The sequence below is a fragment of the Trachypithecus francoisi genome, unplaced genomic scaffold (genome assembly GCF_009764315.1).
Source record: "Trachypithecus francoisi isolate TF-2019V2 unplaced genomic scaffold, Tfra_2.0 Lachesis_group4, whole genome shotgun sequence".
NCBI lineage: Eukaryota > Metazoa > Chordata > Mammalia > Primates > Cercopithecidae > Trachypithecus > Trachypithecus francoisi.
Window position 1 is genome coordinate 64,066,419 of NW_022681469.1, and position 27,683 is coordinate 64,094,101.

Sequence of the window (27,683 nt, forward strand, 5' to 3'; positions counted from 1 at the left end):
ATCTAACCAGTTTACAGATGGTTTGAGCCCAGGCTGAAATTTTATTTCCCAGTATTGGGGAAGGAAGCAGCCTGGAACCACCTTGAAATGTCTATCTTATTTGTAAAGTGAAGAAGGTATCCAAAAGCTTTTGGGAAGATAGGTTTTCCCAACGGCCATTTTCTGATATACAAAGTACAACCTGTTTATTTCTGAGACAGCTGTTACCCTTGTATGTAAAAGAGTTTGGGAAGTGCTGTAGAAAATATTTATGTTAAAAATCTCCATTAAACTAGTGAGCATTCTTTTTAGAGCAGTATGAGAGAAAATGCCAAGGAAAACCCAACAAGGGGAATTAAATGTACCATAAGAGGAAGAATTTATAGCACAGTTATAAAGAAAGCAAATAACTTCAACACAGAGAGTTACAGCTGTTGAATTAAAATGGTGTTTCAGGTATTTTGAAGGATTTTACCAGGTATAATAAGGCCTGTTTCTTTTTCTGTATTTTGCTATTCAATGAATTCAGAAGTTAAATTATTTGGTCTTGTCAATAAGCACTACATGCCTCTGAAAGTTACTAAACTATTTTACCATATTGGATAGGTTAGGTCTGCACTTCCATCTGAAAGTTCTTTTTCTGAAACACCTATTGTTCTTTCTAGCCACATCATCTTCTTGACCTTCTGAACTTCACTCATTCTCTTTGCCTTTTCATAAAACTATATAGCTTTTTCAAAGATATTCAAATATAAAACTAGAACTGTGGAGTTTCATTTTCTTTGTGGACTTTGGGTGGTTGCATACCATATGAACTATGTAATACCTACTTGTCATCATTCTTTCTCAGCGGAATATTAAAATAAATAATCAAGCAAGTCCCTACTGAGAAACATAGCACAAATTAAAGCTGCTTTGGGCACACTTCAGCATACTGCTTTTTAAGGAATATCTATCCTTTTTTCAGTGTGCAATTTAAATAAGTATAGGTTGTAAGTTCATACAAAATATGACTCCTACCTTTTGTTTAAAACAACGTTCAAATTTCAGCATGTATTTTTGAGGAAGTCATCCACAAATAATCACTAGGCCATCCGTGAATAGGAAAACTGTAAGTGTGCTAGGTATGCTGCATTCCTTCAGGTCTTAAACTTTTGTTAAAATGCTGCATAAATGCATGAAATGGACTAAAAGTGTCCCTATTTGAAAAGCAACAGAGGAGATAATTCATGCCACAATGGATTTCTTCTTAATAGAATAAGGATTAGTGAAACATGGTGATAAAAGAAAACACTAGAGAATACAGAAAAAATATATGTATCTTCATGGCTAATATGGCAGTCAATATGACTAGACTTTATTTTTCTGAGTAGAAAAAAAAAGAAGAGTAACATGGAAAGCTTTATAAACTTATGACACATCAGATTACCTAAATTTAATTTTTTAATCAAGGTTTATTAGTTAAAATTTAATTAGAAATTTTAGATTTTAAAAGTTTCATTATTATTTTGTTTTGCTATTAAATAATTCTTTTGCATATTTTACAGAAAAGGGAAACCAAAAAGTACATAATTTCTACACAATTATGTAGAAAAATACATTCAAGAACAGAATCATCACCCAGAATTTTTTTATGTTTTAGGTTGTTGGTATGCTCAAAATTTACAAAATAAAAAAGAAAGAAAAAAATGATAAAAGAAAGAGAAAACAAAAATTTTAAAAATTACTTCATGATTTGCCACTTTTTGTTTGTGTATTTAGTTAACTCCAGTCCAGAGGTAGTTAAAAGAGTCTGGAAAAAATTATTTGTTTTTCAGTACAGACTAAAGTTTTATCTTATTTGTATCTACATCTATTATTTTGAACTATAAGCATTCCCCACGTATAAGCAATGCTAAATGAAAAGAGGAGAAAACTAGAAAAGAAGATGGTTACAGAAAAGGGTAGAGGAAGTTACATCAAATTTTTTTTTAGATTTTCCAAAAAAGAAGAGCTAGCTAATTTCAGTAAAGGTGAATACAGAATGTATCTTCCCTTAGCCAGCATATGTAATATATTAGAATGAGCCAGCATAAGGTAACACAATGGGTCTTTGCCAACTGTACCAAGTGGGGATGAACAGTAATTGAGCCATTTGAAGATCCTATTCCATTTCAATTAAAAGAATCAGACTACTTGGTGCAATAATGAAAATACCATTTAGTGTTTCTTCTTCATTTTCAAACATTTGAATATATCACAACTAATTTCCTTGTAAAACAATTATTATTTCAATAATGGAAAATCTTGGTAGGTAAAAAAGAACATGGAAACTGTTATCTGTAGAAAACTCACTGTTTGATTGTTGACTACGCACCTATTAAAAGAGATGCTGTCAGCAGCTTAGGGTCATATGGACTCTTCCCACGGCCGTTTTCAAAATGTGAGTTCTCCAGCTTAAAAATATTGTCCTGCAGATTTAAAAAAAGAGAGAAAAGGGTTTCCTTTATATATAAAAAGGAGTGTTTTCAACACATCAGTTAATCAGAGATGTCAAGTATTCATGTCCAACACAAGAGTTATTTTTATTTGTTCAAACTTCTGAGATGGCAAAAAAAATCAAGTGTATTGAAGGTAGGTAACACTAGCCAAATATCTACTTAGCTTAATGATATTTAGTAACAATTAGCACATTGCAAGTAATAATGTGTAAATGAACGATAAAGAACAGGATGTGTCATGATAGGAGGAGAGTGATTATTTTATCACACAGGTATGTTAAGATCTATCATAATGGCTTTTGAGGAAAGAATGTTAAACTTAAATAAAATGACTCATTTCCTTCCTTTGTAGAAGAGAAAAATAGCAATTCACTACGCTAGTTGTCTAGAATAAATTACACAATCTTGTCTGTATGTACTTTCCAGAAGACATGCTAAATAGCCATCAAATTTATTTTCCCCACTATGTCCTTTGTACATCTTTGGTGGCTACATGCTTGTGTATTTTTAAGTTACATCAGTAGCAGGTGAAGTGCCTGAAATGCCTCATTCACTTCTCTAAGAGGGAAATATCCCAGGTTAGGAGAGCAGTGTGCCTGGAGGTGCTGTCATTGGAATAACAAGCACATTATTACCACGGGAAAGCCTGCTCTGTTGGGTCCCTAAGTACTCAGAAACAGGAATAAACTTTTGACTACATATAAAAAAATACACATGTCTCAAGGTAGAATATGTGCAGGGAAGCATGACATCAAAAATCTTGATAAGAAGATAACTAATTCATGCTTGAGACCCTGTTGTCAGAATGTGTCTACCTACTGCAATCTATTTGTGACAGTGGAGTAAATCTGGGGACATTTCTGAGCATTCTTTTAAGAACCAAGTGCCCTGGGAATTAATTAGATAAGAATATGTATGCTTTTTCTAGTAGCACATTAAGTTGTCCACCGACTGAAATAAAATAGCTTTTTATTTTTTGGCAATTTCTCTACTATTCACATAAAAGTATTTTCTACCATCTTGGGATAGTAAATGATGTCCATTTTATGATCAGTAAGGATCGTTTTATTGAACATTTAATATTTCTGATGGAACTAATGGCAGGGTTTCAAATTATTACTCTTAATACTCATTTGAATTAAGGACGAAAGTTAAAAAAGGAAGAAATTCCAAGTGTTCTGTTTTTATTACTGTGAATGAGAATTACCAATTCTATTCTTCTTTCTTTGCATTTATTCTGTATTTGGCAATTAGCTGTCCCGTACCAATGATATTTCTTTAGCTTAGTTCTAAAATCTATACTGTGAAATAATTTATGGGCTTTCACAGAATTGTGCTAAATTACAGTGGAAAACGCAATGAGCCAGGCACCAGACTTATCTCTGGTTTTCTGGTCACTGTTTCATATCTCTGAGCCTCTAGTCCTAAAATGTCAGCACAGATAAGGATATTTAACCTCACAAGTTAATTGGGAGGGTTGTATAATTTATTTGAACCATTTTAAAAGCAGCAAAATTTTAAAAATGCTTTTCATTTCTATTCTATTAATAATGTTACTATTACCAGTATAACAAAATAATATGGAAATTAACACAGGTTGTTGCCGTTATTTTCTACTTTCCTAACATAATATGAAAGAAATATTACATTAAGACATTTATATAAATCACTAAATTCAAAACGTTTTCACAAATACAAATTTATCATAGGCATTTAAATATTAAAATTATATGAAACAACATATTCTATTCAAAAACTTAGAAGAATCATTAAAGAAATACCCAGATATATGTGTGTTTTGATTAAAAATTAGGAAATAGTAAAAAGGAAACATAATAAAAGGCCTATATCCTATTGTCACAGTTCATACAAAATATTAAAGTTTGTATATGTGACTATATATTACAGATTAAAAGAAGCAGCACAACAAAGTGGTAGTGTGGTAGAAATTATTGCTATAAATATTATCTTTTCTTGTACTTGATAAGATATTTTACACTACTGATACAGACAGAGGTGCTATCTCCTCAAAGCATAAGATACTTTATGTCTGGGATCATATGTCCAAGTTAATCAGACAATGCCAAGGTAGATGAGAAGTACTTCCAATTTCATGCAGTATTTGATTTACAAGGTAAAGGATTAGACCTCATAGGAAGAGAGGTTAAGCATGTCAGTTATGGTTCAAGAGAAGATGAAAAACTATCCTTCGTCATGGTGTCAGGTAATGTGTTCAAAGCTGGCATCCCTTTCCTTTCCTCCTTTTTGTTTGACCCCATAAATAAATACTAAGTTAGTCACCTCTTTTACTGATACATAATATGTTTCCTTTTAATGTAACTCCCACCCAAATTTCTGGGAATCTACCCTGTAAATCTTCTATATTCTCATATGATTCCACAGGGAATCAAAATAAACTGAATTTCCTTTCCAGTCCAGTGAGATGAGGATCTGAAATAAATATAATTTGATTTTTGGATAGGGAGATAAAATGACATTTCTTACACATGTTTGTAGTGTAAAATTCATGCCCATTACATGTAATAATGGACTTTAAGGATGTTGAAATCGGGCAGAACTGGGTGTTATCTCTGGCTATGCCTTTTATTAGCTCTGTGCCTCAGGCAAGTTCCTACACCCTTCTGAAACTCAGACTCCTGTAATAAGCAGATAAGAAAATCCCATAGTTGAAGTGAAGACTTCTTGTAATAATGTCTACAAAATATTTAGTATGTCCTTGAAACAGATTTATTAATTTTCCTTAACCATTGGTTATAGTCATTACAGTAAACTTATTTTGTTCTACTATGATTGAAATATCTTATGTCACAGTGGAAATGCCAGTCTATATTTTTATCAGTCTTAATTATAAGGCATGTTTGAAATATACATAAATATTTTGACCTTTCACAATGCATTGAAAATTCTTCTTTCTTATAGGTAGATGAGAAGCTAATTGAAAACATTTCATGAAAAAAATAATTTAAATTAGAAAAAGTACATTATTTTTCTAATATGTGACATTCTTTCAAAAGGAATATAACTGCCAATTCATTAAAATATTTTGTTGAGAATCTCTAAAATTTACAACATTATTACATAGAATGCATGTGAAAATCATCAATTAAAACAGTGTCCTCTTTAATATATCTGACAAATTTAATGTCATTGATATAAAGAGACACTAATATTGCTGTTTCTGTTATCTAATGAGCAAGACCTTAATTTAGATGTGTGAAGGTATTGAATTATCAGGAACGAACAGTGTTAATATAATTGCATATTAACACCCTTTGTTATCATATGAAAAATATCACAGAGACCACTATCTGGCTTTACTTGGAAAGACTTTCAAAATCTGATTGCTACCCAGTGGATTTCTGTTTTGGAAGAGTGTGAAATAGATCACATATGCAAGTAATAAGACTGAAAATCCTAAGACCAATGTATACAATTCAACTGTATAGCTTATATGTCTTACTTGGGTTGAAAGAGTTTTCACTGTAGAAATACATGAATAAAACTTTAGCTACACGAATTCTAATTGCTTTAGCAGATGCTATGAGCATATCATATAAGTTTTTGTGCTATATTTTATTACATGATTGCATCAGTTTTCAACGACTGTTTTTAGCTTTCAAGACCACTCTCTCCCCTTTGTCTTTTGGATTTCCTGAATGTTATTAGACTGTGGTGAGGTAAGGCATTAGAGGAAATAATAACTGTGCTAATGTCTAATCCAAAGTCTTATAAATTATAAACCATTGGTGACTTCATGGCAATAAATTTCCTAAATCTCAATCTTGTCCAAGTCATAAATTTAGGTAACAAAGTTGTAATTTTAGCTGTTTTATTTAATGATTAAAACGTAAATGATGTTTGTAAAAGAAAAAGAAAGGAAAGGAAAAGAAAGGAAACCTTTATATATGTGATAGGATAAATATTTTAGGTGGGAAATTGCATAACATTATGTGAAAACTAATAGTTGGACAGTATTGAAAGAATGTATATTATCTTTTTTTTTCAAATTGCATTTTCTGCCTTTCTGTTTCTCACAAAAGACACTTTGTATGCCAGTTATACTAAATTATTTTATATTCCCTTGGTCATGCCATCCTTTTCTCATCTCTGCCTGAGACCCCTTCATTCTGCTCTTACTCATCCTCAGCCCCCAACCTGAGGGTGACCTTCTTTTCCTTTGAGATTAAATTCAAAAGTCACTTCCTGGAAGTCTTCAGAGATTCCTGCTGATATAATTGGTTAGCCTTCCTTTGCACATACTTGAATTAACAATAGTATACAGGCAATAGCTATATAGGGTGAAACTACTGGCTTCAGCAAATAAAGAGTGTAATAAGATCTCAGAGGAAATATTGTGACATATTGCGCTTTGACCAAAAGAGATCCTTCTGCAGATCAAATTTATCCATAATTTACTTTTCCTTAAAAGGCAACTTTAGATATACACTGTGCAATACTACAGTCACATGTTGCTTGTGGTTATTTAACTTTAATCAAAAGGAAAAATTCCATTCTCCAGCTTCATGAGTCACATTTCAAGATGTCAATAGTCACATGCAGCTAGTGGCTTCTATAATGGATAAAGGCAAATACAGAACATTTCCATTGAACAACACGTGTCCAAATCCTGAATCCTATGCCCTTAACAGCACACAATAGAGAGTCCGCAGTCAGAGGACCTCCAGGAAGAGAAATTTTGACATCAGATCACAATCGTAGTAGAAAAAGTCCATGAGATCTACAAGGAGGGATCACACTGAAAACATCAGTTTAGTTTTTGGGTTGTTTTTTTAGGCCAGGAGTTATGCTAAGTGGTATTTAATGGTAGTACAGATGAACAAATACTCACTCTATTTTTCCTGTATGTCATTCTTCATGTACTTAGAGTCACTTTTCCCTAATCTAAGCAGGTACAAATTTTACCTATTATGTAAAGATTAGGCCATGATGCACAGTACATTAAATATCCATTTATTTTCCCCAGCAGAGAAAAATGTATTATCTCTGGAACTTGCATAGCAATCTATTCACATCTTTCTTCTGTTATTTTCTTTAAACTTCAAACTTGATATTTGATGATGCATGTATTCCTTTTTTTTTTTTTATTTTTTTATTTTTTTATTTTTTTTTTTTTTTTTATTTTTTTTTTTTTTACATTTTTTTTATTTTATTTTTATTTTTTTTTATTTTTTATTATACTTTAAGTTCTAGGGTACATGTGCATAACGTTTATATCATGTATAACTCCCCAATGCAATCCCTCCCTCCTCCCCCCTCCCCATGATAGGCCCCAGTGTGTGATGTTCCCCTTCCCGAGTCCAAGTGATCTCATTGTTCAGTTCCCACCTATGAGTGAGAACATGCGGTGTTTGGTTTTCTCGTCTTGTGATAGTTTGCTAAGAATGATGGTTTCCAGCTGCATCCATGTCCCTACAAAGGACGCAAACTCATCCTTTTTGATGGCTGCATAGTATTCCATGGTGTATATGTGCCACATTTTCTTAATCCAGTATTCCTTTTTTTTAAATTAGATTATTTTTAAAGGTGAGGGACAAATCTAACTGCATTTCTTTCAAATGTAAATATAGAGCTTTGCACTGAGTTAAAGCTCATAAAAGAATCAATGAATGAGTGAAAAAATTAGTAACTGGATGGAAGAGACTATGGAAAAACTACATACAAAGAGTAGCAAGACACATCCCAGGAGCTAATAATTTCGCCTTCAGGAGTTAATAATTTAAGGATCTGACACAGATGTGAACACAATTGTGTGGGAGATGTTAGCCTACAAAATTCAAATATTACTAAGTTTTAAAGTGAGTTTTGGGAAATATGATACTCTTTATCATCTTGGTGGTATATGTGTTATTATTAATATATTATTGATGCTTACAGACTTCAAATATTAGTCTACTCTTGTTACAAAAGATTAAAAAGTAAAACCTATAGCTTAAAGTCCCTTTATCTTTATGCTAATCTTGCTCCTCTTTAATTTTCATTAGGCCTTGTAATTCTTCACCTGATTTTTATATTAAGCTAATCAATAAATGTTACCCCTCTCAAAAGGGTCAACCTCACTGATAGGTAAAATTATCAAATTATTTATTTGTGGAACATAAACTTATTTCTGATTAATGTAATGTCTCTCCTGTGTATCCCATCATTCCAGTAGTTTTTTCTTCCTGACTGCTTTTGCTCAGTGGAAATTACCACTTGCAGCTCTGGGATGTAGGCAAGTGGAGGAGCAAACTGGAGAAACTGCTTGGGTTTGTGAAATGTAATTTTCTGTTTATGGAAATATGTAATTGATTTCTGATATTTTCACCATTGTATTTGTTTTTGAGGCTTTATTAATTTATGTAAGTCTTTGAAGCACTAATATAAATATTGATGATTCAGTAGATACATATCGAGTTGTTTCTATGTAAGGTTTATATAGGTATTTGGAATATGGAGGTGGAAGATGTAGTTGTGAATCTCAAGGAGTACACCACAGAGTACAACAAAAATTATGTAACAATAATACATTACATACATTATTGCAGAGTTTATAAATTATTTCTTAGCTATTTCACTTAAGTGTTAACATTGCCTTAAAACTTCATGTATATATTATTTCACTTAATCTTCATGACAACCCTACTATTATAATACCTGCTTTGCAGACGAGAAAACTGAGACATTTTGCATATAATAACAAATCACAAAGCTAATAATGGAGGGAATAAGAACTTGATAACATCTTTTTCCAAAAACATGGTTTTAACCACTATAAAAAATGCAGGATTCACAAACATAATATTATTTACACAAAATAACACACTAAAATAGTAGAAACAATTTTATTTTAGTATATTTACAATACACTAAAACTATTTTATTTTTGAGTATTCATAACACACTAAAATAGTAGAAACTGGAAACCGTAAGAGTTCAATATGAGTCGAGTGAATGTTCTGTTTTAGTATATAAATAGTACCTTTATCTGATTGAGTTCTTGAAAAATGTATTTTTTAGAAAGATGTATGTGTGGGTGTGGGTGTGTGTGTCTGTGTGGACTGGATATGAGTGTAGGAGGCCTGTTGAATCCACAGAGAGAGGGCAGAGGAAAGCAGGGAGACAGATTATTCTATCTAGAGAAAATAGCATCAGCAAAATTTCCAAAGAAAATAAATATAATTCATACTTGAAGAATAACATAAAGTTGAGTTTGGACAATGAGGAATATATACATATATTAAAAAGATGAAGCTGGAAAATAAATGTGGGGGCCAAACTTTGGAGAGTTTTCTATGCCAAAATAAGCAATTTAGTCTGTATTCAGAAGGTGCCAGTGACACAGTGATAATTTTAGTTGCAGAACAATAGCATCAAAGAGGTGCAATATGATGATGAATCTGACAGGGACGATTTAGAGACACACAAGCCTGGTAGCAGGCAAAGAACGATTTGCCATAGCTTGGGAAGGGAAGAATTAGGTCTTTTTGTGCATTATGGCCGTTTATAGGAATTTTAAGTGTTGCATGCTGTAACTTGGTCAAGTCACTTAGCTTCTTTAACTCATGTTTCTCAACATCTGTAGCATCAGAATCCTCTTTGATATTCCAACAAAGCTATGGCTTAAAAAAAGCTATCAAAAAAAAGCTAAAAAATGAAGCAAATCATACATATGTTTTATCAGCAATCTTAAAAAGTTATGGACTTTATGTAGTCATGGTAAGAAGTTCTAAATTAATTATGCAAAGGTCTTTCCTTTTCTAACACGGTATAATTTTAAGGTCATATCACTCTGAACATCTACACTTATGTCTGCTTTCATTCCTTGTCTCCATCCTTGTAAATAAATACAGAGATTATCCAGATTTTTAAAATATCTTTTCCTTTGCACTGTCTACATGCTATTATATGGAATTCACTTATTTTTATAAATTCAATTATTGAACCTCAGCCCTCATTCTTCTGCTAATCAAATTGCTTAAACTTGGTTTCCTGACCTGTATGAAATTTCCTTACTTTCCATAGTTATTTCAAAATTGCAAGCTATTAAGAGTCCTTGGATCTTCAAAAGAATATGAAAGCAATCACTAATTATAAGCTTCATAAAATTAGTCTGTCAGAAGTAGTTATTTAACAATATACATTGTGGGAAGATGCAAAGAAATGTAACCCTGATCTCTGTCACCAAGTGCTGAGGAATTTAAAATATAAACTCACACGAACAAAAGAAAGTATAATTTTCTGCCTTGTTTATAATGTATTAACCCTACTTTAGATTTAGCTATGATTTACAGCCATATACCATTAGAATTTTACCTTTCCCTTCAATAAAGCAAACAATAAATTGCTGCAAATAAGTTACTATTATAAATTGAAAGAAGAACTTCAGTGAAAGATAAAAGTTTAAGGAAGATGTGTGCCTATAAGGAAATTTGGGTCTGAGTATATTAACTTTTTTATATTAATTAATAGTTTTGAGTAGCTTTAGATGTATAATAATTATAATATTTAATTTTAAATCTAAAATGTAGTTGCTAACTAAAATGTTTTAATCATTAATTCTAGTTATTTTGCTTACTCAAATAACAACTACTATTTTTTCAAAAACTCCACACTTTAGGAAAAAAATCTCAGCAACCACAACTACAAAGCAACTATAATTGCTTAATAATTGTTTTGACAAAAATACATTTTACCTATTAAACAGTAAAATTATTCCATCTATATAAATATAATCCAGTTTAATATTCATGTATAATCTGTATGATTGATCTTTAGTTGTATCTAGGCTAGAATTTCTTTACTGATTAAAACCTCTGTTCCTAGAGAATCTCTACTAGAATCTAAAATAGAAGGAAAGATCATATTTATTATCAAGCTAGACCATATTCCCAGAAAGTTGATCTACAGACTGAATCTAAGTAGGAATGCTTTGTCCCTGCCCTCATTGACTTCAACATTTTTTTTTTTTTTTGAGACGTAGCTGTTGCCCAAGCTGGAGTGCAATGGCATGATCTTGGTTCACTGCAACGCAACCTCCACCTCCCGGGTTCAAGTGATTCTTCTGCCTCAGCCTCCCGAGTAGCTGGAATTACAGGCACCTGCCACCATGCCAGGATAATTTTTTGTGTTTTTACTAGAGACAGGGTTTCACCATGTTGGCCAGGCTGGTCTCCAACTCCTGACCTCAGGTGATCCACCCACTTCGGCCTCCCAAAGTGCTGGGATTACAGGCATGAGTCACAGTGCTGGGCCTTTTTTGTTTGTTTTTTGTTGCGACGGAGTCTGGCTGTGTCACCCAGGCTGGAGTGCAGTGGCGTGATCTTGCCTCACTGCAAATTAGGCCTCTTGGGTTCAAGTGATTCTCCTGCCTCAGCCTCCCAAGTAGCTGTGATTACAGGCATGTGTCACTGCCCAGCTAATTTTGTAGTTTCAGTAGAGATAGTGTTTCACCGTGTTGTCCAGGCTGGTCTCTAACTCCTGACCTCAAGTGATCTGCCCACCTTGGCCTCTTAAAGTGCTGGGATTATAGGAAGGAGCCACTGTGCCTGGCCATTGACTTCAACTTCTATTGTGTCCATTCAAGCACTTCTCTATTGTAGCAGAAATCTTACCTTTGATATTGGTCACCAGGCATTATGTGGCTTTTCTGTGACTAAGAATTTCCCCATTACTTAACCTTTAAGGTGCATGTAGTAAAAATATTATGGTTTATCGATTATGAAATCTAGATTCTCTGCCTCATTGTAAAATTATTGATTGTATATTCTAAAACAAGTTTTAAAAATATCTTTGAAGTGTCAATATTCTTATCTAGGAAATGGAAACCCTCTACCGATTCCAGGATTAAATGAAATAAAAATATGTATTAACATAAGGAAGCATATGTAAAACCTATAGAAATTTAGTTAATTATAATTTATTACCACAGATACACTTATGGTACACTTATGGTATATCTTTGTTATGATAGATAGCATATGAATAATTCATTTTCTAGGATAATTATTGCTAATAACTGTTAGGCAGCGATTGGCCAAGAACAATCTTTTAAGTGCTTTGTAGATATTTACTTTTTTATCCTTATAATGCCCCTTGAAATACATGGTGTGATTATTCCACTTGTAGCTAAAGTAGCAGAGACAGAGACAAAGTAAAGTAACTATTAATTTCACACAGCTGGTTTGTAGCAAAACCACATAACCTATTTCCAGAACAGTAGTTAGTGGAGAGATCATAAAAACCTGATTTTTTTTTGTACTTGATTTACTCGACTATGCTAGTTTACTGATACACTTCAGACATAAAGAGTTGTTATACCATATATACTGTCTCTTAATATGCTTTTGCAGTTCCTTTAGTTCAAGCATGTATTAGACCTTGAATTCATCTGAACTGAATTGACCGTGAACAGATAGTGTTGTATTTAATATGGTCTTCACATTATACTGTTAATATAGTAAAAGTAAATAGAATGAATTAACATATTTTCTACTTTATTTGCAAAAATATATAAAGTCACTTTGTTTACAAGTTTGTGAAAAGTTAGTATCATGTTACCCATTCCCATTCTAATAACAATGTGTACATGCACAGAACCCTTAGAGTTGGATTAAATAGGATTTGCCCGCTTAAATTTAAGGGACCTGAATTTATCTGGGTTCCCCCAAAAAACATTGGGGTCATAATTCATCTGCTTTTTGTCATCATTAAAATTAATGGTAGAATCCAAGGAAAACAGAAAGCATGTATGTTCAAACTTCATGTAGATTATGTTTTTAATAGGAGCTTAATTTGAGTTTATGCAGATATCATATGCCTGCCATGGTATAATTATTCAGCTATGAATGCCTGTTAACTCCCAAGATATATAACAATGAAAGGGAAAATTCTATCTTGGCTAGAATGAGAAAGTCCAGAACATGAACAATTTACTCTACAACATTTTGCCCCAGTGAGACCTGGTAAAGTAAGCTGAGTCAGAAAGCAAATCAGTGGTCTACAAAAAGTAAAGTAATAGAACAATCGACTTGATCTCTTCATATGTGCATTTTAAGTCTTCTACATTCAAAACACAGTTATTTTTATTTGTGATATTATAATTTATTAAAGCATCAATGTTTTTAGTACTAAATTGTGAAAGTAAAGCTATTACTTTTTTACCACTTCTTTTTATAAACGTGTTTGTCAAATCCATGATTAGACATCACTGGGAAATTTTATCAACCTAAATGTAAATATGTCAACAGAAAAGAGCATATGTCCTGTAAAAAGAATTGGAATCTAGTCATATGGTTTCTTTACATTTCAAGGTTTTTTTCAGGGATGCCATCTGGGAAGTGACGAGGCCAAAAGTATTAACATTTTATTTATACCAAACTTTGTTTCAGCAAAGCCTTGTCATTCAAGCGCTGTCATAATGGTATGATGTAACTATATGATTTTCTTTTAGCAAATTAGCGAAGACTTCAAAAATAATTGTTATTTTGACAAAGTTATTCTGGGAAAGAGACAATTCTGTCAATTTTTAGCGATAATGCACATTTTAGAGAATAATTTGGGAATTTGGAGGATCGTTAAAAATGTCCATACAATTTAACTTGATTATTTTACTGTAAATATATCTTTATGAAAAGAAAAAAGAAAAAAAATCAAAGCAAGAAGTTCATCATGGTGAACTCAGTATTTAAAATACTGAAAAATTTTAATGCCAGTTGAGGGGAATGGCAAAGTATTGCCTATCTATGTAACTGATTATGAGATAGGTATTAAAAATAGACGTTTAATAACTCTACTATTTCATTGCAGAAGCAATATGGAATGCTATGACAACTATTTAAGGTGTGTGGAGAAACACTTTGAAGAAAATGAATTAAAATATTAGGTCTTTAACATATGGGATTTAGGAATTTATTCTATTTGTAAATTTTTTCTCTATTTTAAATATTTTTTACAAGGACCATAAGAGACATATATTACAATAAGTAGGGACCCTGTATCCCATTATGCAGTTTCTTTAACTGACAGTGTATGGAGTGAATCTAGCCCAGAGACATGCTTTATTTACTTGACACAGAGTTGTGAAATCTTGAATTTGAAGGCCTTTTCATGAAATCTAAGGGCTTTTCAAGGGCGAATTTAATGTTTCAATTACTCCTTATTATTTTGCATTTTTAAAAAAATCTATTAATATGTTTCTATATTTTTATATCACCTGTCTGAGCACTGTAGACATTTGAGTCGGCAACCCTTCTAAAGCACTGTAACTCATCTGATCTCCAAAACTACACTGCATTTATCTTCTAAATACTTGCCATTCTCTAGCTTTACTTCAAATAGCAAAGTTTTTTTTTGAGACGGAGTCTCGCTCTGTCACCCGGACTGGAGTGCAGTGGCCGGATCTCAGCTCACTGCAAGCTCCGCCTCCCGGGTTTACGCCATTCTCCTGCCTCAGCCTCCCGAGTAGCTGGGACTACAGGCGCCAGCCACCTCGCCCGGCTAGCTTTTTGTATTTTTTAGTAGAGACGGGGTTTCACCGTGTTAGCCAGGATGGTCTCGAACTCCTGACCTCATGATCCGCCCGTCTCGGCCTCCCAAAGTGCTGGGATTACAGGCTTGAGCCACCGCGCCCGGCCAAATAGCAAAGTTAGCCGAGAAGGGCGGATCATGAGGTCAGGAGATCGAGACCATCCTGGCTAACCCGGTGAAACCCCGTCTCTACTAAAAAAAGACAAAAAAAAAAAAAAAAAAAACTAGCCGGGCGAGATGGCGGGCGCCTGTAGTCCCAGCTACTCGGGAGGCTGAGGCAGGAGAATGGCGTGAACCCAGGAGGCGGAGCTTGCAGTGAGCTGAGATCCGGCCACTGCACTCCAGCCTGGGCGACCGAGTGACACTCCGTCTCAAAAAAAAGAAAAGAAAAGAAAAGAAAAGGTTATATTTTGTTAAACTTGAAATAATTTAGTCCCAATGTCCGTTTTAAGGATTGATTAAGAAAAACCTAGGAGCATGTTGAATATGAAATATCTACAAGCAAAGTCAAAGATGCTATTAGATTTCGAGTTCAAATAATTTCTATAAATTACTGTTGTTATTCAAACTCAAAAAAAGTCAGTAGAAAAACTAGATTTTGGCTTTGGCAAAATTAAAATTGCAGATGTCATCATTTCAGAGCCATCATCTACATCTAAAAATGCACACATTCAAATCTTGTCTCCTTTTTACAGGATCACTTAAATAATGTATGATGCCAATTAATAGTGATATTCATACCTGTATTAAAATAATTATAATAAAAATAGAAGTTTTATTCTGTAAATTTTATGTAATAATTTGAGTCGTTTGGACATTTATCTTCACAGTAATACATAACAACATATTAAAAACTTTGACTGTCAAAATGTAAACCAGGCCCAAACTTGATTGAAAACCGATGAATTAAAATTTTTTTGTAAATAAACCAATGTATGATAAGATTTCCTATCTTTAAATTTATATTAAAGGGCATTAAATGATGGACATCTGATATGAGATGCTTTATTTGTACATATATATACACACATATTTGTACTTTATTATATAGCATTATTATATTGAATACTAATTTGAAACCATATTTTTTTATTTTTACTTATTATGGATACATAATAGTTGTACATATTATGGGGTAAATGTGATGTTTTGACGCTAGTACACAATGTGTAATGATAAATCAGGGTAATTGGGATATCTATCACCTTAGGCATTCATCATTTTTTTGTGTTAGGAACATTCCAATTCTACCCTATCAGTTGTTTTGAAATATACAATAACTTATTGTTAACTAAAGTCCTCCTAGTGTGCTATCAATCACTAAATCTTATTCCTTCTATTTAATTGTATTTTTGTTCCCATTAACCATTCCCTCTTAATTTCTACCTCCCGACTATTCTTCCTAGCCTCTGTTAACCATCACCAGATTTATCTTAAAATTTGCTATATAATTGTATATCAATTCAAATAATAACAAAATAATGACTGACTCAGGTAAGTAATAACCATGACTTTTAAGTAATAAAGACTTTTTTATCTTAACATTTTATATAATCCATCCAAATATACAAAAACACTAAAGTTCAGAGAAATTAAGTGACTGTTCAATATCAAGATTCAAAGTTTTCAAACCTTTTCCACTAAATAATTTGGCTGTTTCCATGGTAACCTCTGTGGGTTACTGTCATATGTATTATAAGTTCATAGCTAATGATATAAAAGGCATTATTCCATTCACAATAACAGCTAAATCTCCAGTGTCGCTACTAATTATATTACGTTTCTTTTTGCTGACCTGTTTCAAGTCCAAATTTCTGCTTGGCTGAGCATCGCTGATCATACAAGCAGTGGCCAAAGGGTAGGTCTAAAAGCACCAATCATTTCAACGCAATTTCAGCTGGTCATATATGTTTAATGCCTTTTGATTTTTGAGTTTAATCTGGAAGAACCATGTATAATTTTTCTACAGCTCTCTATTCCTTTCAAGTCACTAAGAAGTATTTATTTACTTATTTTCCTAATAATGCTTTCAAAAAACTGATTATAAAAGCCAGACAATGACTACCTGGCTATTGTTTTTACTTGGTCTTTGAAATTATTTTGAATGGTCAAATAGTTATAAGAAAAAATCATATTTATATTTTATTTGAAAACAATTATGAAATTAGCAGGGGTAATAGAAATGACACAGTAGGAAAAATATGTCTAACTAGTGAGTTGTAATACTATTCATGCGGTATTACAAATTTTCATTCAGAAACTTTTGAAAATAGAAAGGATACCAGTCAGTTTGTTCGACAGAGACTGTAAATTGAGAATAAATGTAAAAAAAATAGGTAAAATCATTTACAATGTAATCTGTCACTCCAATGTTCCATAACATAAATCATAAAATAATTCCTATTCTATTGTGTTTAGAATGCCTGGTGGTAATTTGAAATTGAAATTATTTGGGGGGAAAATGAATTTAGTACATTAAATGGTTAGCAAAATAACTGTGGCTGTTCTGTATGAAATAAAAAAGTTATTTTAGAAAACACAAAACACTTTTTTATAGAGCTTCTTATTTTGTGGTTTTAAAAAATCAGCATTCCTGGAATTTGTCCTTAATTTCCCATCATTTAAATGTATGTTCCCTGATTTGGCATGTATTGGAAAGCTAGCTCTTGTTTATTTGAAGACACTGAAATATTGCTAATTCCAAGACAGTATGTGTAGGGAAAAATGGAAAACTTAGCTTTACAGTTGATTACTACAGAGCCACAACAATACCTGTTTGCCTAAAATATCCTGTTGCTTAAGTCAAAGTCTCTGACCTTAAACAAAATAAGATAAGGATCTAATCACAATGGTAAGTGAATTATTATATTTTTCTTTATAGATACATTTAGAAAGGGATATTTTTCAAATAAAGAGGATGTCTATGTAATGTAAGACCTACCAATGTGGATTTCTCAAGGAATGTTAAGAATAAGGGTCAAACATAAACATGTGTCAGTATTAGCGAGGGTGGATGCCTCATTTGGAATGAGATCTTTTTTTTTTTTTTTTTTTTTGTGGCTAACTGCATCAATGGACTGCACTGAATTTTAGGAGGAGCAAAGGGAGGATGAGTGGGGGTGTCATAGGAAATGAGAACATAGATGTAGGAGGATATCATATTACACAGGGATTTGAAACTGACCATAAAATCGTAGACACTATTCTGGTAGAAAAAAAAAAGTAAACTGGTGGGCTGGATGAGAGCAATGAGTGAACACATATGGAAGTAAAAAAACTGTAGCAAGACCAGGACAAGAGAAATAATGATAGGAACTGAACTGAAGAATATCCTGAATCATGCACTAAAGCTATAAACTATAACACAACTGTGAATTTTAAAATGTTTATTTTTTTTGCAAATAAAAAATGTCTGTTAACATTTAACAGGGAAAAAATGATTAGAAACATGGAATCAATTTGTTGAACTATTTATATCATAATATTAATTTTCTCTACAACACCCTTTAATTTTATCCTACTTTTTTGGTATCTTTCTTAACCTTTTAAGGTAAATGAAGCCAGCATTCTCCTCTAAACTTTTGCATCTTCCTTTTCCTCTTAATAATAAATGAAGCAAAATGGAAAAGATGCATATGCATGGGTTGTCAGAAAGTAAAGTTTTGTTGTTAGTCAGAAGCTCTGACATACCCTCTTTTTTGGAAGAGGGATGTACAACTAAACCTTAAATATATTGTCAACCCACACTGTTTGGTTACCACAATTTTCTTGTTGCCATTGTTGGACACACTGTAAGAGTTTCAGCTTCTAAAGATATGTAGCCACACAGAATCAGGGAAGGGGCCAGAATAACGCTATTTTTCCTGCTCTTCTACTACTGTTGCTATTGTAAATGCTCTATGAGTGTTCTGTGTGATAAAGTCACAGAACCAGAGAATGTGTGTCAAAGGCAGAAAGTCTGCTGCTGATGTGACTACTACAATCACTACTACTGCTGTCAATCTTTGTCAGCACTCTCCCTGGTATAAGCATTAAACTACAGCAGCACAAGCTGAGAACACGGGAAGATGCTGGGTCCTGTGCTGGTTCCTACAACAGTCTCTAGATTTAGCATACCTGACTTTGAGTCTAGAATCTGCTGCTCTGTAGTTGTGTCATCATGACCTTAGTCTCCTTAAGGCTGTTTATTCCTATGTGATAACATATACACTCTTAGCTATTATTATTTTTAATATTTCATATTATATTTATAATCCTCACAATTCTCACAAAAATAAAGATCGCTTAGGCTCCAGAGAGCACAACTCATAATTAACTATGCCTGAATTTATAATAATTATATGCATGGCCAAGATAAGCATAACTGAGTTGTTGCCACATGAAATATATGATTTTTACAAATTCATAGCACAAAAGATGTGGTTGGTATACTGAAGAAATATTCTGGGAACAAGGAACTATTATTTCTAATCTTACTGTGCCACAAGTTGTCTTAACTTCTTTCTTCATAGGTTCAAAATGATAACTAGGGGTCTGGTTAATCTGCTGGCTATGGGTTAACAAATGATAGAGCTGAGAAACAGAGGTAAGTCCTGATTTTTTCAAATAATTAATTGGGAAACAGATTGCATACCTATAAAGATAAATTTAGTGGTCACACAACTTGTTTTGCCTGCTGACCAAACTCTCTTGAATTTGACTCTTTTCACCATCGAATTTCATAACATAAGTCATTTTATACTTGCTGTTTTCCCTCAATTACTCCTTGTACGTTAACACTTTATTCTGAATTTCATTCCATTCTTCTACTAAAAGGTCGTATAAGAAAGCACCAATGACTTTCTTGTTCCAACTCCCCTGGAGTTTTCACAAGTCTTTTATTGTTGCTTCATTGAATATTAAAATTCTGAGTGCCTATTTATTTATTTATTTATTTATTTTGACAGAGTCCCGCTCTGTCACCCAGGCTGGAGTGCAGTGGTGCAATCTCGGTTCACCGCAACCTCCACCTTTTAGGTTCAAGCAATTCTCCTGCCTGACACTTCCGAACAGCTGGGACTACAGGTACCTGCCACCACGTTTGGTTAATTTTTTTTTTTATTTTTAGTAGAGACAGGGTTTCACTATGTTGGTCAGGCTGGTCTCAAACTCCTGACCTCATGTGATCCACCCACCTTGGCCTCCCAAAGTGCTGAAATTACAGTCATGAGCCACCGCGCCTGGCCCTGAGTGCCTATTTTAAGTTATGGTTTTCTGTTTGACTCTACTCTGTATTTGTTCTGTCCCATCTCTATTTTTATTGTCCATTTCATTTAATACTTCCTTCTGTTTCTTAATCACTCCTCCCCCAGCTTAATTAAAGTATCTTTAATTAAGATACTTTAAAGATATTTTAATTAAGTATTATTTATTATTTATTTATTTATTAATTAAGAAAGCCATACACTAATGGCTTTCTTCCATTGCCTCTCTCTAATAATATCAATAATATTGAATTATTATTCAGAACTTAAAAGTTATTGATACCTCTCCTCCTTCTTTTTCCTTTTAGCTCAATACTGGCCTAAGTCATGGCTTGCTTGGATGCCCCTTCCCAATCTTAACCTCAACAGAGTGAAAGCCAAGCGTGTACTTTCTTACCTCAAACACCAGGATCCTATTATCAGGCTAGTTCTCCTAATGATGCTCTAAATCAGCAATAAATCATTATTATTCATTACTCACATTAAAAGCTTAGAACAGGCTTTTGGCTTATCAGGTTCATGTGTTCTTTATCATATCTTTTTATCCTTTGCAAAGGAGCTCATACATATATATGTGTGTGTATATATATATTTTATATGTGTGTGTATATATATTTTATATATATGTGTGTATATATATTTTATATGTGTGTGTGTATATATATTTTATATATGTGTGTGTATATATATTTTATATATATGTGTGTATATATATTTTTTGTATATATATATTTTTTCACACTCACCTTTCAAGTATTGGCTGTGCTTACATTAATTAGATTTTTGCCCAGCTTCCTGATGGACTTCTTTGGTGCTCTATCCTTCTTTATCCAGTTACTTCATCACATACTCCAATAAACTTTATAATGCATGCTTTCATCATGTTAAGTAGCTACTCAGTAATTCTCAGCAGCTCTCTCTTTTCATATACATGATTTTCTTTCAAGATTCTTCATAATTTGACTGAATCCGAATCATCAAATTTGTCTTTCTACTATTTTGTAATATTCAAAATGGTTTGTAAAGAACATTCTCTTTATTATGCAACAAAGATGGTACATTTGCTATTACTTTTATGTCTTTTTTGTTGTATTATTCTTAATGAAAACATTTACATTGTTCCATCCATTTATCCAAATATTTCCAGGCCATTATCAGTAGTTTATCATAGTTACTGTATTAAGAGGTTAGTACTCATAAGGATCTGAGTCCAAATCATGGCTCTGTGATTCCTTAGATGTGTGATTTTGTGTTATTTCACATTTAATTCTCATTTTTCTCATCTATAAAATGCAAAAATCCCATCTGCCTATTTAGAATGTTATAGGAATTACATGAAATTGGCATAGTGTGTAGACATGGAGTCATTCATTTCTACAGTATTTATTGTGATCCTACTTCATGCCAGGGGCTAGGGTTCTACAGCTGGGTAAGACAGATCCAGTATTAGTCCTCTGGTGCTTACAATATTGTAGGGAAGATCAGCATTAAACATATACTTTCACAATATTCATGTAATTGTAATGAATATTCCTACAAGGACAGTATCATATGAAAATATATGATGGTGATGTAACTTGGTTGGGGACTAGAAATGAAATAGAGATGGCTTCCCTAGAGGACATCTAAGTAGAGATGTGGGGGAGTAAACAGAAGCTATGCCAAAATGTGTTTAGGTGTAACTCAATGTGCAGTAATTGATTATTGTTATATTGGCATTGCTGTTACTACCTTCTTGAATCCTTTTCTAAACACTTCATTCCCATGAACTTCTGTTCTCTGAAAACGTATTGCACAGCATTTTATTCTTTTACTATTGTTGGCCTTCCTCTATGTTTTTGCGTTTTTTTTTACTCTGATTCCACTTTGCCTTGCAGTGTTCTTCTCATTTGCTGAAATGATCCTATTCTTGTTTTGACCCTTTTTGGAACTAGCTCAAATATTCCTAGGCATAATTAAATATCCCTGTTTTAGGGATCTTATAACACTTTGTAAGTAACTGTAGTATATCAGTCATTGCTCTATGTTACTTTTATTTTTCCCTCAAATATGTAGTTCTGAGGGCGAGAAACATGTTAAATTTATCTTTTCATTATAAATCCACATGTTGTCATGACAAAATTAAAACAAAAAAGTGTTTATTGAAAGTATGCTTGCCGGGAACGGAGGCTCATGCCCGTAATCCCAGCACTTTGAGAGGCGGAGGTGGGCGGATCACAAGATCAGGAGATCGAGACTATCCTGGCTAACACGGTGAAACCCCGTCTCTACTAAAAATACACAAATTAGCCGGGGGTGGTGGCGGGTGCCTATAGTCCCAGCTACTTGGGAGGCTGAGTCAGGAGAATCGCTTGAACCCAGGAGGCAGAGGCTGCAGTGAGCCGAGATCGCACCATTGCACTCCAGCCTGGGCTACAAAGCGAGACTCCATTTCCAAAAAAAAAGTATGCTTGACAACTATACTAGCTTTATGTCTCTAAGTGAATTCTAAAAGTTACTTAAGGAGCAGATTCCTGTCTTAATTTAAATTTTATTTATCATTACCATAATACTGTAAAAATGGTATTATGTATGTGTCTATATGCTGGTTGAGTGGGAATACATTTTTGATATCAATTTAAATATGATAAAATCATTAATTAACATTTGACAATAAAATTTGACATATTCAGAAAACAATATGAAATGCATGATTCTATTTATTTTTCCACCTTTCTCCCCAACATTAAAATTACAAGAATATAAAATAGTAGTTGGAGGATTTAAAAATGCATAGGGTGTAACTTGATCTAGTTGCTGTTTAAGTTACTTGCATGATTAATACATGAAAGTATTCCTTTGTGTGTGAGAAGGCTCCCTTGTTGCTCAGAATTTTCTTTCATGTTAATACTTTTTTTTTCAGGATTTTAAACAGTGGGGGAGGGGGTTTTATTTGTTCAGAAAAGCAAAGTTATTTTCTTAACTTTTTAGAGCTTACAGTAAGAGTAAATAGAGAAAAGGCATTGCAGTAATAATTCTCCTAAGACACAATAATGCGTCAATTTAGAGCTGTTAGGAAGAAGAATGCCATTTGGTGAAAACGTATATGTAAACACTCATCTTGAGCACTACTTTGCAGCATGTTGTCAGAGGAGTAGTGCAAAATACTTCCCTTTAAAGAAGAATAGAAATCTCAAAATCTCACTTAGTTTAGTCATAACGTTCTGTTTAGTAGTCTGTTTGCAGGAGAAGATATGCTGTTGTACACGCACATATAATGCAACTAGTATAACTGATACTAATTTTGCCATTTATTAAATGAATAAAGTCCTATGCAAATGCAAATATGTCAACAAAAGTAAGAATTTTCAACTACATAGGTAACAATCCTCAAAATTTGTCAATTATTAACGTATGAATAAATACCGTATGGTAAATGTGATTTCATAGATAAAAATAAGGAGTGTTATAATGATTGATTTTAATGTAATTATGGGTTTGGAGTCAACCGTATAACAGTCTGTAGCCTTCAGTTATTGTATTGCCTGTCCATTGTTTTAAGATCAAAACACAAAGAAGTTTTAGAAATAGAAAGGAGGGAGTGTATCTAACTATGTAGGAGTCATTAGTCCTCTCATTGACAAATTCTCATCTTTTTATTAAATACACATGATGATCTTTCCTATGTAATATTAAAACTCACTTACCTAGTACCCAAACCCACATAGTTTTACTTATAAAGTTCTTACCAACTTCTTTCCAAATCAAACTTTAAATCTGGGGACTGCATAAAATTACTCCTTATGGTAAATGTTATTTCACAGATAAAAATAAGGAGTATTAAAATTATTGATTTTAATGTAATTATGGATTTAGAGTCAACCATATAACAGTCTATAGCCTTCAGTTATTTGACTGAAATCATACATATCTAAATTACATAAACTTATGCTGTAATTGCAAATTGTTTAAACATCTGATAAAAAATATAGCCATTCCTAGGACGGGCGCAGTGGCTCACGCCTGTAATCCCAGCACTCTGGGAGGCCGAGGCGGGCGGATCACAACGTCAGGAGATCGAGACCATTTGGCCAACACGGTGAAACCCCATCTCTACTAAAATACAAAAAATTAGCCTGGCGTGGTTGTGCTTGCCTGTAATCCCAGCTACTTGGGAGGCTGAAGCAGGGGAATCGCTTGAACCCGGGAGACAGAGCTTACAGTGAGGTGAGATCGTGCCATGGCACTCCAGCCTGGCGACAGAGCAAGACTCCATCCCCCCAAAAATATATAGTCTTTCCTTCAAAGCAATTATTAGTATTTGGATAGTAAATCGTTATAGGACTTCTTTTATAAATTGATTGCTTTTTTATAATTATATAATTCTATAAGGATTTTTATCTATATAAACATTTGGTAAATATATGTATACAGATAAACAACTTATAGACATTTGTGTATCACTTTATATACCTAGATTTATTAACAGAAAAGAAAGCCTTTGGTGCTATCAGACTAAATTTTAAAGGTTATGAACTGTGCTGAAGATGCAATATTGATTTGTAAACTTGATACATTTAATAACTATATAGAGACTAAAGTAGGACATTTACAAAATTCATTCTCAGAAAAATATATTTGAAAATGCCATTATTGGCCGGGCGCGGTGGCTCAAGCCTGTAATCCCAGCACTTTGGGAGGCCGAGGCGGGCGGATCACAAGGTCAGGAGATCGAGACCATCCTGGCTAACACGGTGAAACCCCGTCTCTACTAAAAAATACAAAAAACTAGCCGGGCGAGGTGGCGGGCGCCTGTAGTCCCAGCTCCTCGGGAGGCTGAGGCAGGAGAATGGCGTGAACCCGGGAGGCGGAGCTTGCAGTGAGCTGAGATCCGGCCACTGGACTCCAGCCTGGGCGGAAGAGCGAGACTCCGTCTCAAAAAAAAAAAAAAAAAAGAAAATGCCATTATTATATGATGGATGATTTGAAGTTAGATCTATTTTGTTACAGAAAATAAATTTGAAAAATTATGCTCATGAAAATTTGAAAGATTTTGAAGTTTAATCCCATATATTCTCTGAGTAACAAAATAATACAAAATATTATACAAGATGGTTTTCATTTTTTTTTTTGTTGCAGTGGAGGAGTAATTTTATGCAGTCCCCAGATTTAAAGTTTGATTTGGAAAGAAGTTGGTAAGAACTTTATAAGTAAAACTATGTGGGTTTGGGTACTAGGTAAGTGAGTTTTAATATTACATAGGAAAGATCATCATGTGTATTAGTAAAAAGATGAGAATTTGTCAATGAGAGGACTAATGACTGCTACATCGTTAGATACACTCCTTCCTTTCTATTTCTAAAACTTCTTTATGTATTGATCTTAAAATAATGGACAGGCAATACAATGTTTGCAGATGATTTGTCTAAAACTGTGCAAGAATAGCCTACTACATGGGAATAGCATGTTTTCTCTGCAAGGAGGAAAGATTCAACCTAAATGTAAAGAAAAGGAAACACAGGACACAAGTTGAATAAACAATGCAAATGTGCATTAAAGCTTATGTGTTGAAGAAATGAAAATAACTAAAAGGGGGACCAAATGTATGCTTTTAACTAAGCAATTTTTTTCTTTAAAAAACAAGAATATTATTTAATATTGATAATTTTAAAGTTATAATTATGTTGACACGGGTATCTATATTCATTTATTGAAATTAATAAATATTATCAAGTGTGCAAAATATTCCAGATACTACACTGTAGAAAATTGTGTAGGTTGGCTGGGCGTGGTGGCTCACGCCTGTAATCCTAGCACTTTGAGAGGCCGAGGCAGGCAGATCTCTTGAGGCCATGAGTTTGAGACCAGTCTAGCCAACATGGTGAAATGCCATCTCTGCTAAAAATACAAAAATTAGCCGGGCGTGGTGGCTCATGCTTGTAATCCCAGCTACTCAGGAGTCTGAGGCAAGAGAATCACTTGAACCTGGGAGGCAGAGTTTGCAGTGAGCTGAGATCATGAGATCATGCCATTGCACTCTAGCCTGGGGAACAGAGTGAGACTCCAACTCACAGTGAAAGAAAGAAAGAAGAAGAAAGAAAGAAAGACAGAAAGAGAGAAAGAGGAAGGAAGGAAGGAAGGAAGGAAGGAAGGGAATTGTGTAGGTTAATATAAAGAATATTCTTTTACACAAAATATTTTATATTTCACATCTAACATAAAGAGTAAACTCCAAACTAAAATAACACATACCTTATCAGGGTGTGCTGGGTTAAGAATGTGGGTGGAGGCCGGGCGCGGTGGCTCAAGCCTGTAATCCCAGCACTTTGGGAGGCCGAGGCGGGCGGATCACGAGGTCAGGAGATCGAGACCATCCTGGCTAACACTGTGAAACCCCGTCTCTACTAAAAAATACAAAAAACTAGCCGGGCGAGGTGGCGGGCGCCTGTAGTCCCAGCTACTCGGAGGCTGAGGCAGGAGAATGGCGGGAACCCGGGAGGCGGAGCTTGCAGTGAGCTAAGATCCGGCCACTGCACTCCAGCCTGGGCGACAGAGCGAGACTCCGTCTCAAAAAAAAAAAAAAAAGAATGTGGGTGGAGAATTAGAATGATAAATATTTACTGTCACAATCAGAAGCTATTCAGCCGAGTGCTTTACTAGGTTATCTACATTTGATCACAGTATCCCTTTGAGATAAAACAGTATAATTAAACTTCAGTCTAACACTGTGGATAATCCAAAGTGGTTTCTAAAAATTCAGTCAAGATTAGAGAAAACTGCTTTAATTTGGCTCTAATTTTTAGAGAATGTCTTCATACTTTTCTCAAGATGAATATCCAGAAACTTAATGATGTATTAATAACCGTTAGTGAAGAGTTTAAATAGTCATTTTGATGATAATGTTCTTTTTCTAACCTGCAAAGCATATAATTCTGAGATACTTTATTTAAAATCTAAATCAGTAAGTTATGAAAAAATGAAATTCCATAATATTAAAATGTTATACTTTTTCCTAATAGATATGCGAGTTGTATTTTTATATAAGTCTACACACTATGGTAAATTCTGAATTCTAGGCAGAGTACCACAAGAATACTCTATTAGTATTAGAGTATCAGAATACTCTAGAGTATTAGTAAATTAATGTTATACATGTGCCAAATGTATACGTGCTGTTCGCATAGATTTTTTTAAAAGGCATTTTTTTTAATGCTCCCTCTCAACCTTCTCAACTTTCGAAATACCCGATTGTTAAGCAGGTTGTGTCATCTCCTGCCAATTGAAATCTTGATGGAGGAAGATAAAAGGCAAGTTTTTTATCCAAATAAAATTTACTATTATCCTCAGAGAGCTTTAATTTGAAACTCAAACAGTGGAGCATAGTTTTCTTGTAGCGCCACTTTCAGTGATTATCTTTTGAATGTCCGCAGGTACATATGAATGCCTTTGTTTCTAC

The 27,683-nt window shown here is 33.6% G+C and overlaps 1 protein-coding gene across 1 annotated transcript in view; it reads right to left on the minus strand.

The window, feature by feature from the left end:
* Window positions 1-27,683, minus strand: part of SEMA3A (semaphorin 3A) — a 220,546-nt gene that overhangs the window by 87,150 nt on the left and 105,713 nt on the right. Inside the window, exon 5 of the mRNA XM_033193060.1 lies at window positions 2,336-2,429. Within this exon, the coding sequence (XP_033048951.1) occupies window positions 2,336-2,429 (94 nt within the window). The remainder of the gene's footprint in view (window positions 1-2,335; window positions 2,430-27,683) is intronic.